The sequence below is a fragment of the Lepus europaeus genome, chromosome 14, assembly GCF_033115175.1.
Source record: "Lepus europaeus isolate LE1 chromosome 14, mLepTim1.pri, whole genome shotgun sequence".
Classification (NCBI taxonomy): Eukaryota; Metazoa; Chordata; class Mammalia; order Lagomorpha; family Leporidae; genus Lepus; species Lepus europaeus.
In genome coordinates this window covers 53,610,222-53,627,723 of record NC_084840.1, presented here as the reverse complement: position 1 = coordinate 53,627,723, position 17,502 = coordinate 53,610,222, and the positions used below count along the sequence as shown (strand labels likewise).

General features: G+C 41.4%; 1 protein-coding gene and 1 non-coding gene across 2 annotated transcripts; both read left to right on the top strand.

Moving 5' to 3' along the window:
• The first annotated feature begins 31 nt into the window (after window positions 1–31).
• TOMM20 (translocase of outer mitochondrial membrane 20) lies at window positions 32–16,986 on the top strand. The gene is made up of 5 exons (XM_062210635.1): window positions 32–280; window positions 7,265–7,311; window positions 8,929–9,010; window positions 14,969–15,111; window positions 15,961–16,986. The coding sequence occupies exons 1-5, from the start codon at window positions 160–162 to the stop codon at window positions 16,003–16,005; spliced, it is 438 nt and encodes a 145-aa protein (XP_062066619.1). The 5' UTR covers window positions 32–159; the 3' UTR covers window positions 16,006–16,986.
• On the top strand, window positions 701–835 carry LOC133774046 (small nucleolar RNA SNORA14). The gene has a single exon (XR_009868024.1). It is a non-coding gene; the product is annotated as a small nucleolar RNA SNORA14 (small nucleolar RNA).
• Window positions 16,987–17,502: the final 516 nt, after the last annotated feature.

Below are 17,502 nucleotides of genomic sequence, written 5' to 3'. Positions count from 1 at the left end.
GCCTCGGTCGACTGGGCCGGAAGTGGCCCGCGCTCGCTCTTTCCGCTTCCCTGGCCGGCGGGCGACGGTCTGGAGCGGCGCCGTCCGCTCTGAGGGTTCGCAGCCAACCGCTGCTTCGGAGGCCTCGCCGCTGCCATCACATTCCGCAGCCGAGAGACCATGGTGGGCCGGAACAGCGCCATCGCCGCCGGCGTATGCGGGGCCCTTTTCATCGGGTATTGCATTTACTTCGACCGCAAGAGACGGAGTGACCCCAACTTCAAGAACAGGCTGCGAGAACGTGAGTGTGTCCCCCTCGCCCTTGGGCCCGCACCCGCACCCCCGCGCTCCCCTGCCTCGCAGCCGCCGCCCTTCGCCTCCGCGCGCTCAGCGACCGCGTGGTGCGGCCCGGAAGAGGCGATGGCGGCGTGGCTCCCGGGGCTCCCGGGGCTCCCGGGGCTGGCGGGCCCGCGGGATTCCCTCCATTTTGTTTTTCCCAAACCCTTCTACCGTGTAAATGCACTCTAGTTGGTATTAAAATTAAGGCTGGGGGATGGAGGGTCTGGGAACTGGTGCGGGAGGCGGAGGAGTGTTCCCTTTATTTTTTTTTTTTTGCTAGTCCTCTTTTAAAATAGCTGTTCATGCGGAAGTCGAGCCTTTTTTATTTGACACATTTTATGTAGCCTGAAACTAAATCGGTAAATGTAGCGCTGTATCATTGTTGCATTCCTAAACCTTCTTGGTAGCTTCGCTATCAACGCTTCCAAGATATCAGTGAATGCTATAGAAATCGCAGGGGAGTCCAAAAGGCTGCGCTTCTCCTGTGGATCAGTCTTATTTCATACCTGCGACATGTTTTTTTTTGTTTGTTTGTTTTTTTAAAGAGATGTGCAAGAAAAAAAACCGTGTCACCAAAACCACAGCGAGCCGCTTGGGTTTCGGGGAATGTTCTTTTGCAACAATCAAGAGTAAATTTGTCGCAATAAGAAATGTTTTTTGACTTGCCCGGGTTGCTCAGCCAAAACAGTTTTTGAAGTTAAAATTTACATGTTCTGGACTTCATGAAAAGTCCAGAGAAAGTACAAAGAAGTGATTATCCAATTTAATGTTATTTATTAAGCTATCCTAGGTCGCTTCGAGTGTTTCACGTGACTATCCATGCGATGATCTGATGTCATTTAAATGTAGTTCTAGCTGTTTCCCTTTTAGGAGGAAAGATGTAATTTGTCTTATTTATAGTTAGACTAATGGAAGGAGTGCAGATTTGGGTTCAGGCCGGCCTTGCAGAGCCAGCTTAGTCACTGATGAGCCGCATAATCTTGGGCTTTCTGAATCTTAATTTCCTTTGCTGTAAAATCAGGTAGTGTCCTTCGTTTTGGGCAGATGTGTGAAGAACTCGCCAGGATTAGGGGAGGCCCCACTATAGACGCTGGCTGTGTGACTTTGGAATTTAAAGTTCTGTAACTTAAAAAAAAAATGGGAATGAGTCGGTGAATGAATTAACTCCTTTAAAAATTCTGTCGAAATCTGCATTTGGTTGAAGAAATCAGAGAAGCTAACATTTTGGAATGTTAGTTTCTTTTTCTTTTTTAATAGATTTATTTATTTATTTATTTGAAAAGCAGAGTTACAGAAAGACAGAGAGAGCGCCTCACTCCCCAGAGCAAACCAGGAGCTTCTTCTGGGTCTCCCACGTGGGTGCAGGGGCCCAAAGACTTGGGCCATCTTTGGCTTTTTTCCCAGGCCATTAGCAGGGAGCTGGATGGGAAGTGGAGCAGCCAAGACTCAGCCAGTGCGCAGATGACGCTGTGCCACAGCGCTGCCCCCTGGAATGTTAGTTTTAAAAGTTCCTTTTCTGTCATTTTCCATCCAAGAAATTTTTTTCTGACTTTAGCAGTCAGCAGTGATTTAAGTGAATTACTTGTGCAGCTTAAAGCCTTGGTTTTTCTTTTGTGAAATGGTGTTAAGTATAGAGTTTCAGTACTTTACCTGAAACATAATTGATGAATGCTAGCGGTTGTTTATGAATAGAATTATCTTGATTTTTTTTTTAATGACCAAGTAAAACTTGTATTCAGAGTAATTTTGGGAAATGTTTGAAGGTAATTGCAAGATTGGCTGGTTGTAAGAACTTGAAGGTATTCAGTATATGTGGGATGAAATAACTTTCAGTTCAGTAATTTTGAATTTTTCTAGTCTAGTTTTTGGTAGAATATTTATATCTGCAGTACAAGGACAGTTTCTCAAATCATTTAGCTTTTTTCCTTTTTTTTTTTTTAGGAGAAGAGACAAAATGTTTATTAGATGAAGTTAGATGTTTAGATTTGGATCATTATTCATTCAGACTTTTGTCTCCAGGTAGCAAGAGCAGATTATCAGGATTTTTAATAGCAGAGTATTTACTAATCTCATCATTAATAAATGAAATGAATCCTCTTTCATTAATATACAGCCTTCTTTAAATGAATGCTTTGGGAGTGGTGGTGTGCTGCAGTGGGTTAAGCCGCTGCTTGAGTCTGCCCCATGCCTTATTGGAGTCCCTGCTGCTCCACTTTGAATCTGGGTTCCTGCTAATGTGCCTAGGAAGGCAGAGGATTTTTTTAGTCTCTGCCACCTGAGTGTGTGAGACCCAGATGGAGTTTCTGGCTCCTGGCTTAAGCCTGGCCCAGCCCTAGCTGATGGAGCCATTTGAGGAATGAACCAACAGATGAAAGATCTCTGTCTCTCCCCTTCTCTGTCCCTGTCTTTCAAATAAATAAATGGATCTTTTAGATAAATAAATATATGCTTTAAAGTGATTTAGGGATGCACATTTGACCCAGTAGTTAAGATGTCTGTATCCCTTATTAAGCGTGTCTGGCTTTGAGCCACAGATCTGGCTTGTGATCCAGTTTTTTTTCTTTTTTTAAGATTTTTATTTATTTATTTATTTGAGAGGTAGAATTATAGACAGTGAGAGGGAGAGAGAAAGAGAAAGGTCTCTTCATTTGCTGGTTCACTCCCCAATGGCTGCAATGGCCGGACCTGGGCTGAAACCAGGAGCCAGGAGCTTCTTCTGTGTCTCCCACACAGATGCAGGGTCCCAAATACTTATGCCATCTTCTGCTTTTGAAGACCATAGCAGAGAGCTGGATCGAAAGAGGAGCAGCCAGGACTAGCATAGTTGGAGGATTTAGCCCACTACGCCACAGTGTCGGCCCCTCCAGCTTCTTTTAATGCAGTGATGATGACTTAAGTGACTGGGGCCCTGCCACCATGTGGAGACTTGAGAATTTTAATCTTACTGCTAGAAATGTAAAGCATCCAAATGATCTTAAAATTGGTAACAGTAGGGGCCAGTGCGGGTTAACGCCCTGGCCTGAAGTGCTGGCTCGAGATCTGGCTACTCCACTTCCAATCCAGCTCTCTGCTATCGCCTGGGAAAGCAGTAGAAGATGGTCCAAGTCCTTGGGCCCCTGCACCCACGTGGGAGACCTGGAAGAAGCGCCTCGCTTCGGATTGGCACAGCTCCGGCCATTGCAGCCAATTGAGGAGTGAACCATCGGATGGAAGACCTCTCTCTCTCTCTGCCTCTCTGCCTCTTTTCTCTCTGTGTAACTCTGACTTTCAAATAAATACATAAGTAGATCTTTTTCAAAAATTGATAACAATATCAGTCAAATTGTACTTCCTCCATATCCTATTAAAGTTTTGTAAAGGCTGGATAGTAGTAGACCTAAGTTTCACTCTACTCAGGATTTCATTATTATTTTTGCCATTTTCACTGAATTCTGGCTTAATGAATTGTGTTTTTTATTGTTTATTTCACAAGCTTCCCATGTTCATTTCTGAGATATCTTATTTTTAGAGGAATGTCTAACAGGGATGTCTTTATTTCACCGTACTATTGAGTATGGAGGCAGAATAATACTTGAGTGCACAGGCTCTGAAATTTCATCTGCCCAGGTTTGAATTGACACTCCATTATGTACTAGTTGTGACCTAGGTAAATGTTGTCATGTGTAGAATTAGGGGTGATAATATCTGTTTTATTATCTGTTGATAATGTTGTAAATAGTATCTGATTTGTAGCAACTAGAATTGAGTTCCTTTTTAAAATTACAAAAAAGATCATTTATTTGAGAAAGGGAGACTGAGAGCTCTGCTGTCTTCTCATTCACTCCTCAAATGCCCACAATTACCCACAATTGCCAGGCTTGGGCTGGAGCTGGAGCCCAGAGTTGGGAATTCATTGAGTGTCGCCCACGTTGGTGGCAGGGACACAACTGAGTCATTACCTGCTGTTTCCAGGGGTCTGCATTCACAGGAAGCAGGATCCCAGAATCGAACGCAGTTGTTTTAACCACTAGGCCTCATGCCCACCCAAAAAACGATTTCTTAACATCCGAGTGTTTCTTGTCTTCGTGTCAGGTTCCTCTGTGAAGTCTTTCATTTCTCTTCTAGTCTTACTATTCTCCTTGTTATGGGTTCCAGTCTGTACCATGATATTTAGCAGTTAGATAATAGTATCTGTTACCATTCGGTATGTGTGTCCCCCAGAGTTAGTGTCCAGTGATGTATACTTAGGTAATGTAGTTAGAAAAATCAGCAGTCTGTTTTGAGGGACTAGAGTTGGCAAGGGGCACCTAAGCACTAGAGTGCTTAGCTCTTGTTTGTAAGAGTAGAATAAGAAAAGTACCCTGATTTGATGGTAATAAATTAACCCTCTGTCTGGTGTCAGGCAAATGTTAGTCGGGAATTGAGACTTGGATTTTTAGAGTACTCTAAGGTTTTCAGAAGACATTTGCTTTGGTATATGGCTTTTATTTCTCAGAGCAAGTCTTAAAAGGTTAGGCAGGCCTTACCTTTGCCTAAGGTCATTAAGCTAGTAAGTAAATGAGCCTTGACCTTCCTTAGTTGTGTCACAGTAATTTTCCATATCATTGGTAGTACTCAGTGATGATTACTTTAGGTAGTTAGCATAAAACAACCCTTACTGAGGGAATAACTCAATTTGAAATGCTTATTACAGCCCAGGGCCATGGCTCACTTGGCTAATCCTCTGCCTGTGGTGCCACACCCCTGGTTCTAGTCCTAGTTGGGGCGCCGAGTACTAGTCCTGGTTGCTCCTCTTCCAGTCCAGCTCTCTGCTGTGGCCCCGGAAGGGCAGAGGAGGATGGCCCAAGTGCTTGGGCCCTGTACCCGCATGGGAGACCGGAAGGAAGCACCCGGCTCCTGGCTTCGGATTGGTGCAGTGCTGGCCCTAGCGGCCATTAGGGGAGTGAACCAATAGAAGGAAGACCTTTCTCTCTGTCTATAACTCTACTGTCAAATAAAAAAATAAATTAATTTAAAAAAAGAAATGCTTATTACATGGCACATGTATTGTAAACCAGGAATTTTAAGAAATAATTTGTCATCTCTATGAAGTTGGTACTGTTAAACAGTTGTATGAAAAGAGATGCCCAGGTTATTATAACTTGCCCAATCACATACTGCTAGTAAATGGAAGAGCTTGGATACAAAACAGGCCATTTGGACTAAAAAATTGCTTTGCTTACTCTATGCCAACACCCCTTTTCAATTTTTTTAAAGATTTCTTTGAAAGGCAGAGAGAGAGAGAACTTTCACCTGCTGATTTACTCCCTAAATGGCCACTGCAGCCAGATTTGGGCCAGGCTGAAGCCAGGAGCCGTTTTGGTCTCCTTCAAAGGGCAGTAGGCTAAAGTATGGAGCTGTTAAGCAGTCTTGACTGCCTTCCCAGGTGCACTAGTAAGGAGCTGGATCTGAAGCAGAGCGGCAACTCAAACCAGCACTCCTGTATGGGATGCTAGTGTCTGTGGCTTAATCCCCTAGCCACAACATTGGCCCCTTTGCCAGCACCCTTTAACATGGGGTATACCAATAAAGAGGAATTTAAAATAGCGCCGAGGGGGAAAAAATAGTACTGAGTTTCCTGTTATTGATGGATTGATTTAAGAGTTGATTAGTTGGGGCCTGCGTTGTGGCTAGCAGGTAAAGCCACTGCCTGTGATGCTGGCGTCCTATATGGATGCTGGTTCTTGTCCTGGCTGTTCACCTTCCCCTCCAGCTCCCTGCTAAATGGCCTGGGAAAGCAGTGGAAGATGGCTCAAATGCTTGGGCCCCTGCACCCATGTGGGAGACTGGGAGGAAGCTCCTGGCTCCTAGTTTCAGTACTGGTTGTTTTGACCATTTGGGGACTGAACCAGTAGATTGAAGAGCCTTATCTGTTTCTTCCTTTCTCTCTGTAACTCTTTCCAAAAAATTAAATAATTTTTTAAAAAAGGAATTGATTAATATCTTAGAGCTTTAAGCATCTCTTCTCAGATTTTTAGTTTCTTGATTTTGTAGTAAAAAAAGACTTACAAAACAAACTACATATTCTAGGCGAAAGTCTTAAATAGCCAGCAGTAGTTCAGTTAAGATTTTAGCATAATAGTGCATTTCTGAACTGTGTCTCCTCCCAACTTTTACCAACTACCTAAATACTGTATTGTAATTTTTAGAAAACTTTCTCAAATGTTATTTTTATCCTATTTAAGAATGACATTGGGGCCAGTGCTGTGGCGAAGCAGGTAAAACTGCCGCCTGCATTGCCATTGCCGGTATCCCATATGGGCACCGGTTCTAGTCCTGGCTGCTCTACTTCTAATCCAGCTCTCTGCTATGGCCTGGGAAAGCAGTAGAAGATGGCCCAAGTGCTTGGGCCCCTGCACCCACGTGCAAGACCTGGAAGAATCTTCTGGCTCCTAGCTTTGGAGCTCCGGCCGTTGCGGACAGTTAGGAAGTGAACCATCGGATGGAAGAGCTCTCTCTCTCTGCCTCTTCTCCTCTCTCTGTGTACAAACTCTGACTTTCAGATAAATAAATAAATCTTTTTTTAAAAAAAGAATGACATTAATTTTTAACTGTTATTAAAGGTAGGCTCTGGTGTATCTCAGTAATGCCCTAAAAGCAATGTTCTACTTCCCCTTTATATATCCTGTGCAGGCTGCAGGGCAGGGCATCTCAGCTCTGCTTATTGTCATTACTTTAGCTGTTGAACTGTCTCCATCTTGTGAGTTGCTGAGCAGGTTTCCCAGAAAGAAGGAAAAAACCTCCTGCCTGAAAATGTCGTGTTGCCTGTAGCTTACTGACTAGACCTGTTCATGTGGCCTTGACAGGGGGACCATGTAAGGCAGGGTTCTAGTCAGGAATGTCCGTAAATGGAATTCATTAATGACCACCACAGGAATTTGACGTTTGCTAATGGCAAAATGAAAATACCGTATTTCATTTCTTGTAGGAAGAAAGAAACAAAAGCTTGCCAAAGAGAGAGCTGGGCTTTCTAAGGTAACAACCATTTGTGATTTGTTTAAATACTATATATTTATCCTTTACAGAAATATCATATCACCTAAAAATATGCTTCAGTATGTGTTTTGAGAAAACTGGTTGATGTTGGACGTTGATACTCTATTTTAAAATAGTTTGTTTTTAGGAATGGGTGAGTAATTTAGTTCAGCTACAGATTATCCTTCATTAGTTGCCCTTTGTTGTCTTTTTGGTAGCCTTGTCTCAATTACAACCCAGAAAAATAGATGTAGATATGTATTAGTGAATATTTGTAGATTAAAGAATACAATAAATTATTGCTAAATGCTGGAGGTAGTGAAAGATACCTCTACTAGAGACTTCACGTTTTTCACTGTTGCTGGATTATAAGTGTATATGATATGATCCAAAACTAAAAACTTTGTTGAAGTATAGATTTTTAAATAAAAAAAAGGACTTTTATAACAGTTTTCCATTTTTAGAAAGATAAGCCATATAACTGGTGGCATTATATATTTCCATAATCATTCAGGTACACCTCACAAAATAAAACAATACAAACATTTGAATAACTACTTATAATTTTAATTGCAAAAAAATTTACAAGTAGCTCAGATGCCCAACAAAAAGAAAATGATTGCCCGGCTGTGGCTCACTTGGCTAATCCTCTGCCTGTGGCACCGGCACCCCGGGTTCTAGTCCCAGTTGGGGCACCAGGTACTAGACTGTTTGCTCCTCTTCCAGTCCAGCTCTCTGCTGTGGCCCAGGAAGGCAGTGGAGGATGGCCCAAGTCCTTGGGCCCTGCACCCTCATGGGAAACCAGGAGGAAGCACCTGGCGCCTGGCTTCAGATCAGCGCAGCACATAGGCCATAACAGCCATTTGGGGGGTGAACCAACGGAAAAAGGAAGATCTTTCTCTCTGTCTCAGTGTCTAACTCTGCCTGTCAAAATTTTAAAAAAATTCATCTTTTAGATGGCATTAAAAATCTATATGAAATAATGCTGAATCAGAAAAACAAATTGATTACAGTTGTTTAAAAGTCTATCATAGTAGCAATCAAAAAATAACAATGTATAGATGGTATAGATATTGGTAGCTTTCATTTTTTTCTTTTTTTTTTTTTAAATATTTATTTATTTGGAGAGGCAGGGAAAGAGAGGTCTTCTATCCACCTGTTTATTCCCTACTTGGCTGCAACGTCTGGAGCTGTGCCGATCAGAAGCCAGGAGCTTCCTCCAGGTTTCTCACACAGGTGCAGGGGCCCAAGGACTTGGGCCATCTTCTACTGCCTCCCTAGGCCATAGCAGAGAGTTGGATCGGAAGTGGAGCAGCCAGGAGTTGAACCGGCGCCTATATGGGATGCCAGCATTGTAGGCAGCGGCTTTATCCGCTACACCACAGCGCCAGCCCCTCATTTTTTCTTAAATATGATTCAGAGCTTTCTAGGAACTACTAAAATACCAACTTAATTAGCATTTTTTCTTTCATTCATTTGATTATAGATATAATTGGTAAAAGTGCTAAGAATAACTGTCTCTTACCAATTTTAGAATTAGCTATTCAATTTTTTAAAATTTTCATTGGTTTTGGCATAATTTTGATGTCAGTTACTAATGAGTCTATTTCCCAATAGTTACCTGACCTTAAAGATGCAGAAGCTGTTCAGAAGTTCTTCCTTGAAGAAATACAGCTTGGAGAAGAGTTACTAGCTCAAGGTAATAATCATTAAAAGAGTATAGAACTAATACTATTCTTTAAACACATAAATTTATGATGATAAGAGGTTTTTCCTATGTAGCTTGGTTATTTTTAGGAAAAGAAGTGTAAATATTTCAAGACATATTTTGAATACTTAGCAGTGTGATTATTTATATAAGACTAGTTCTAGAGAGAAATATTTCTTTGGGTTATCATCGCCTATAGTGTATTTTAATTGAATTTTAGTTCTTGCTATATCATATGACAAAAAATATAATTTTTCCAAACGAGGTTACTATTAAGTAGTTTAGACTCTATATATAGCTGTGGTGCAATATGTAGATAGTAACTGAAGCATGTGAGGCAGGAATATACTATTCAATGCCTTCATCTAATCTTCAGGTGTTTTCCAGTGTTTATAGGAAAGAATGGCTAATTAAGTCCCAGAGAAGGTTAATTTACCTAATCAGGATCACATGGTGAGTTCATGACACCTCATTTCAGAAGTAACCAGTAGTATCTCATCCAGAATTTAGACTTCATTAATTTGTGCCTTATTTATTCCCTCTGACAAAATTAAGGGGATTTTTTTCCCTTCAAAGATTCCTGTTACAGAGTTAAATTATGAAATTGATAAATTTGAAAGGCAGAGTTACAGGGAGAGAGAGGGAGAGGTCTTCCATCTGCTAGTTTACTCACTGAATGGCCAAGGCTGGGCCAGGTCAAAATCAGGAACCAGGAGCTTCTTCCAGATCTCCTATACGGGTGCAGGGGCCCAAGGACTTGAGCCATCATCTTCTACTGCTTTTCCAGGTCATAGCAGGGAGCTGGGTGGGAAGTGGAGCAGCTAGGACTTGAACCGGCACCGATATGGGATGCTGGCACTGCAGGCTCTGGCTTTACTCATTATGTCACAGTACCAGGCCCCTCAGTAATCTTTTTTGTGTCATATTAACATTTATCCCAAAAGTACTTTTTTTTTTTTTTTTTTGACAGGCAGAGTGGACAGAGAGACAGAGAGAAAGGTCTTCCTTTTGCCGTTGGTTCACCCTCCAGTGGCCGCCGCGGTAGGCGCGCTGCGGCCGGTGCACCGCGCTGATCTGATGGCAGGAGCCAGATGCTTATCCTGGTCTCCCATGGGGTGCAGGTCCCAAGGACTTGGGCCATCCTCCATTGTACTCCCTGGCCACAGCAGAGAGCTGGCCTGGAAGAGGGGCAACCGGGACAGGATCGGTGCCCCAACCGGGACTAGAACCTGGTGTGCCGGCGCCGCAAGGCGGAGGATTAGCCTGTTAAGCCACGGCGCCGGCTAACCAAAAGTACTTTTGAAGTACATAGTTATTGATAAAAATGACATCGACTTTAAGTTGTTTTTCTTATTCTCATTGCTGCATCATTATAGATTTAAAATTGAACTGCATGATCGTATGTGTGCATGTTTCATTTGTATCTTTTATGGGAAGAGATAAACTAAAGTGGTGGCTTTTTTTTCTTTTATTCATGTCTTCCATTTCCCAAGAAGTCATATTTTTTATTTATAAGTTTTATGTATTTGAAAGGCAGAGTGATGGAGCATTAGCAAGCATGTGCTTCAGTTTGCTGCTTCACTCCAAATGCCTGCCACAGCCAGGGCTGGCTGGCCCAGGCCAAAAGTATGTAGGAGAACCAATTAAAATGTGAGAACAGGAGAAAGATTCAAGAAATATTCCTAGGTCTTTTACAGACCTAACAAACACTTCAGTTCCTCCAGTGATCTGAGAGAGAGGTTGTGGGTATTGGGGAAAGGGAGAAGAATCCCATCAGTTGCTAAAGCTGGGCTTAATTCTGAACGGTAGTACTTTGTATTCCTTTTTTTTTTTTTTACAGGCAGAGTGGATAGTGAGAGAGAGAGAGAGAAAGGTCTTCCTTTTTGCCGTTGGTTCACCCTCCAATGGCCGCTTGTGGCCGGCGTACTGCGCTGATCCGAAGCCAGGAGCCAGGTGCTTCTCCTGGTCTCCCATGCGGGTGCAGGGCCCAAGGACTTGGGCCATCCTCCACTGCACTCCCGGGCCATAGCAGAGAGCTGGCCTGGAAGAGGGGCAACCAGGATAGAATCTGGCGCCCCAACCGGGACTAGAACCTGGTGTGCCGGTGCCGCAAGGCGGAGGATTAGCCTCTTAAGCCACTGCGCCGGCAGTACTTTGTATTCCTGTAACATTGGGTTTGATCTTTCCATATTGTGCAATAGATGATTATCTGATGCTGGTTTTTTTTTTTTTATTTTTTAAAATTTATTTATTTTGAAAAGAGAGTGACAGGGAGAGACATTCCATCGACTGGTTCTCTTTCCAGATGGCCACAGTGGCTGGTGCTGGCCCAGTTCTAAGCCAGGAGCCTAGAGCTCCATCTGGGTTCCCACATACATGGCAGGGACCCAAGTACTTGGACCATCCTCTGCTGCCTTCTTGGCCACATTACCCCTGGGCTAGATTGGAAGCAAGACAAGTGGGATTGAAAGTGGTGCCAGCATCACTGGCAGTGGCTTCACCTACTGCACCACAGAGCTGGCTCCTGTATGATGCTCTTGTTACTCTTGGTACTAACAAAAGGTACTGCTAATGCTGTGGCTATCTAGACAGCAAAACTGATAGTAACATCTGCTTTGCAAGACAAGTTGATTAATTGAGGTCGTGTCAGTGTACCCGGATATATTTTTTAACATTGTTGGATTTGCAGAAAAGATAATTATCAAAGTTGGTTCAGAGATGTTTTATTATGTCTAAAAAGGAACTGAGCCAATTTCTTGATCACATATACCTCTTCACTGAACATTACTGAATCAGTGCACAACAGAGGTGCACCACTCTTGTGGTGGGCAGCTTTACGACATCATTTCAGAAATTACAAGCAGGTCAGCATGGTGGCTGAACATACCCATATGGCAATTGCCAACACAATTGGGGTATCCTGAAACGGTGTATAGATTAGAATCACAGTTCTTACATTGGCAATAGAGATTCAGCTGTTTCAGACTATGGTTGAGAGGTGTTGAAGAAGCTCTTGGAAAACTTTACTATATTTAGGTGCTATCAGAGACCCCACAGTACTCACATTTTTACCCCAAAGCTTTCTTAATTTTTTTTTTTTTTTTTTGACAGGCAGAGTGGATAGTGAGAGAGACAGAGAGAAAGGTCTTCCTTTTTGCCGTTGGTTCACCCTCCAATGGCCGCTGCGGCCGGCGCATCTCGCTGATCCGAAGCCAGGAGCCAGGTGCTTCTCCTGGTCTCCCATGTGGGTGCAAGGCCCAGGGACTTGGGCCATCCTCCACTGCACTCCCGGGCCATAGCAGAGAGCTGGCCTGGAAGAGGGGCAACCGGGATAGAATCCGGCGCCCCAACCGGGACCAGAACCCGGTGTGCCGGCGCCGCAAGGCGGAGGATTAGCCTGTTAAGCCACGGCGCCGGCCAGCTTTCTTAATCTTTACACAGCAGCTAATTGGTAGAATAAGAGATACACCATCATATTACCAAATTCAGGGTCCTACAAAGAACACCAGGAGTGACAATTATGAGAGCCATGCTTGTCATCAGCTTGCAGCTTCAAAGGCATGAGGTCTGATGGTAGGAGGATATTGGAAACCAGCCACTCTTGGGGACAAAAAGAAGTACAATGGTTAGGAATGATCTGATGACATTATCTTAGGTCGTGAATTGCTTTCAAAAAGGCTGAGAAAATTTTTGGTTGTATCTTTGATTTGTCTTTTGGGAAGCCTTCTTGTGTCATTGGCTGTTGACTTAGTTTAGAATAAATCAAATTTAGTTCAACTGTGCTGTTACTTGTGTTAAGGTAGAAGTTAGCAATATAAACAAAGTTCTGGACTTAAGAAGCCCTGGGCTCTATAACTTTAAGCAATTTCTTAATTTCTCTTAATGAGGACTAAGGCTAGTAACTGACTGAAGGTTCTGATAATGATGTGAATCTGTTCCTATAAACCACAAAGAACACTGTTTCTGGTACTTGCTAAATGTTAGGAGAATAAAGATTGAGGAGGGAGTGTTTGAGCCCCTTGGATAAATAATGGTTTTTAAAAATACATATTTGTTTGAAGAGAGAAGACAGAGATCGCCCTTCTGCTGACTCAGTCCCCAAATGCCCACAACACTAGGTCTAGGCCCGACTGAAGACAGGAGCTAGGAACTGAATCCGATTCTCATATAGGTGGCAGGACCCCAGCTAACTACCTGAGCCATCTTCTGCTGCCTTCTAGGTCTGCATTTGCAGGAAACTGGACTTGGGAGTGGAGCTAGGACTTGAGCACAGGTGCTCTGATATATCCTGGGCAGTGTCCTAACTGCTAGGCCATATGTCTAAAGTCGGTACTAGAAAAGCACTGTTAGAAAATATCTAATAAATATAATTGAAAACTCATTCTTACTAAGATTGGTTTACTCTGAAATTTTTTAATGAATGATTGCTTAGTAAATAAAAACAGCTTAATTGAAAACATAATCTTTATGGTATCAGAAGGTGAAGGATCTGAAATTTTACCATGTATATTGGTTTGCCCATTTTATGGGTGCTGGCTGAAGACATGAGATGCCTGAGTCACACAAAAGACAGCTTATTACTCACTGTAATAGCAGTAGCCGGGGTATTGTCATTTGCCTGGTTCTTTGAGCCCCACAGTGCGTACCCACCAGTACACATAGTGGGTTTGTGTATAGGAGAGGAGCCCTGAATTTATGGAAGCAATCTTTAAAAAGATGTTTTTGGTTTGCCATAAATGTCGATTATATTCTGAATGAAACACAAATAGAGCCTTGTTCCAAAGGGAGATACTTTGTAATTCCAAAGATGTTCACCATACATACTTCCTAAGAAGGATAATTTGAAGCCAAGGCAGCAAATATCTCTGTTCAGAAATGGTACAGAACTGGGAGAGACTCATATCTCAGCCTGTATCAGTATTTAAAATTTTTTTTAAAAATTTATTCAAAAGGCATAGTGATAGGGAGAGAGATCTTCCATTTACTAGTTTACTCACCAAATGCTTGCAACAGTCCAGGCTGGGCCAGGTTGAAACCAGGAGCCTGGAACTTCATCCAGGACTTCCACATGGATAATGGGCCCCAGACACGTGGGCCATATTCTGCTTCCATGATGCGATAGCAGGAAGCTGGATGGCTGGGCAGCAGAGTAGCTAGGAATTGAACTGGCACTCTAGTATGGGATTTAGGAGTCCCAAGTGGCAGCTTAACCTTCTGCTCTACAACACTTGGCCCCTTATAGCACAAAATTTTATTCAGAAAATATTAGAATTTTTTAGAATTTTATTTAAGGTAGAATCAACTCAGGACAAGGATCACATGACAGTTAATTGATATTTATTAAGTAAACCTTAAAAACCTGTAAGCCTTAACTTAATTTTTTCTTCCAAGAGTTATAAGACACTATTAAAGAAAATTTATAGATAAAGCAAATAAATACTGTCACTTAGAGATCGATCACTGTTTTGTTACCTGCTTCTTCCTGACATAGTTTTATCAAGGTGAACATTTTTCCAACTGGTATCATTTAAAAATTTTTTATTTCCATGTGATAACATTGATTTGGTACAAGTGGTTGGTTTAAAGCAAAATTGAGTAAGTTTTCTACTTCTGTCATCCATCTCCTAAGTTTGCTCTTTTCATAGAAAAGTACTTTTCAGTTGTTCGTAATTTCTTAGTAATGCTTTTGGAAATATATTTCTACACTGTACTTTTCCCCTTATGTATGTATGTATGTAGATTGGGGGCATCTCCATATTAGAATATGTAATCTGACTCATTCTTGATAACAGATGAATAATATTCAGATATATGAATACACTATAGATTATTTTCAGTTTTTTACTTACACGGGTTTTGATCTGCATCACTTGGAGATGGTGTGAAAAGTTGAATTTTTTTGACAAAGGCGAAGGCTTTTCAGGTTACAATTTTATATGAACCTTACAGGTGAATATGAGAAGGGTGTGGACCATCTGACAAATGCAATTGCTGTATGTGGGCAGCCACAGCAGTTGCTACAAGTATTACAGCAAACTCTTCCACCGCCAGTGTTCCAGATGCTGCTCACTAAACTCCCAACAATTAGTCAGGTAAGGACTAGAAATGTTATGAAATAAGTGTGGAATTTCTGTGAATGGAATGTTTAGAGGCATCTGAAAATGAGCTTAATGAACATGGTGAAATCATAAAATCATATTGGAGAAATATTGGTGCTTGAAATTTTCTTTCCCAATTACAAAGCACTCAATGACTAGGAATAAGATCTAGAGGTTGTGGCCCAGAGGTAGACCTGGCAGTATGTATCTTAGTGTTAAGTCACAGGCCCCAGACCCATGCCACTCTTGACGTATTTCTAAAACTAGCTCTCTGCCTCCTCTTCTGAGAGGTTATGCCTTACGTAAGTAAGGTGGCCTAATAGAGGACATGGAGTCAAGATGGCATAGCCTGGATCTTATGTCATACAGCACTCTCTGACCTCACTTTTCTAATAACACAGTTTCACCCCTGCTGAGGTGGGCTTTGAATTTGGAGCTATTAGATTACATCCCTAAATCCCTACTCAAAAGTGCAAAAATCCCATTTATATGAAAGATAAGCATAACTTAAAAGTTATAAAGTACTGATCAGTATTCTTAGTTTGTATGGGAATGAAGAGATCTGAAACTCTTTCTGGTTCGAGTTACGTAATTGGCTAACATATAGCATAATGTAATATTATTTTTTTTTTGATTTAAATTTTGAGATGGAACTGGCAATAGGATGATCATCGTTTTCTTAGTAGATGATAACAATATATAAACGGTTAACTGTTGAAATAAATGTCAAAATGGGTGAACTATTAGCAAGATTTGATTCTTTGAATCAAAGAGCATTTTCTGTTGAACTTAGAATCCTGATTACATGCTTATAACACTTGAATTTTTTTTTTTTTCTTTCAGAGAATTGTAAGTGCTCAGAGCTTGGCTGAAGATGATGTGGAATGAAGAAATTCAACATAATAAAATCTCACTTCAAAATATTTTTAAAATTCTTAACTTGGAAGCTGAGCAGCTCTGGGGGAAAAAGGGCAAATAAGCTTGTTGTGGACTGTCCTACACTGAAATCTACCAAAGTTCATGTTTGCTTTGCGTAGATCCATTTGTCTGTTTTATTTATTTTCCCAGTGAAAAGTGTATTTTGTAGAGAGCTTTTCATTTTATAAATACACTATGAGTTACCAAAATATCATGGATTTTGTTTATTTCTAAAATATGCAATTAATGTGTACATATATAACATACTTACATTAAAAATACCCAATACTCCATTTCTAAGATAGGTGAAAGAGGGTGGAAGAAAGCTGAAGAATGTACTTTTTTTTATAAACTAGCACATTGTGACATAAATTAGAAAACTGAATGGAAACTTGATTGTATAGTGAAGGCTGAGCATTAAAGTTCTTCAGGAGATATTTCCATCTAATCTCTTAGCCATGTGCGTTGTGCTGCTGTGCTGTGCTAGCAGCTTTACCCTGTCCCCTGGGGTTAGTCTAGAGATGTTGTGTTTAAATCGGTGGCCTTCATGTGTTCTGGGTATTTTTCTCCATGTGTTTTAAATATGTGGAGTTGCAAATCACACTAGGAATTAGATCTGTATATGCCACTAATGTAGCTGTGTGAGCTTTTCCAGTTCATGTCTGCTCATTTTGCTCATTTATGAAGTGAGGAAATCAGCCTCCTGATCTCTGAGGTGTCCCTTTCTGCTCCTGGTTCCGTTGGTTCTGTTGGACAGCTGCAAATCTATCTTCACCTGAGAAGTGTATTTGGGCAACCTGGCTTTGTATTTGTTTATATTCTGAATTTTGCATGCTTGCTTGATTTAGTATTTCTGAATTGATGTTTTTAAAAATGTTGTAAATATCTTGTTGCTTTTCACTGAAATTAAATGGGATCTGTCAGTGCTCTATAAAGTAAGCTGAAACTTAACCTTTATGATGACTGGGATGATCTGCTTGTAAAAGGGTTGATTTCCTTTGGCTTTTATCTTCATGTGTCTCCTTAATCCTTCTTTCACTCAATTAATTTATCAGTGACATTTGCGGTCGCGGGTTCAGTTTCAAAACTGAGAATAATTGCACTGTGATCCTTAATGGCAGCATTTCTCATTATATTATAAAGATTGCTTTTATTCCATTTAAAAGTCTGGAGAGGTCCTAGAGACTTTTCTTAACTATTAGACCTTTTACTCTGGTTTCTTTTTATTCTGGCTTTTCTTAACCTTAATCTTGGATTTTTTTGTAGTGTAGTAGATGATGGCTCACTTTCTTTCTGTCTCTGGTTTAGCTGCACAGCCTTGGCCAAGTCACATTACATCTCTGAACGTATCTCTAATGTTCTTAAAATTGTTCCATCAGAGTAAGTGACTCACATACGTGAGGACTCTCCCTCAGGTTCCTTCCAGGTTTGTGATCCTGAACCTTTAAACCATGCTGTTTTGGAGGT

Excerpts from the sequence above, each read along its gene's own strand:
- TOMM20 (XM_062210635.1), top strand. The coding sequence starts at position 160 with ATGGTGGGCCGGAACAGCGCCATCGCCGCCGGCGTATGCGGGGCCCTT. Across the intron at positions 281-7,264 it reads CAAGAACAGGCTGCGAGAAC|GAAGAAAGAAACAAAAGCTT; the intron begins GTGAGTGTGTCC and ends CATTTCTTGTAG. Across the intron at positions 7,312-8,928 it reads AGAGAGCTGGGCTTTCTAAG|TTACCTGACCTTAAAGATGC; the intron begins GTAACAACCATT and ends ATTTCCCAATAG.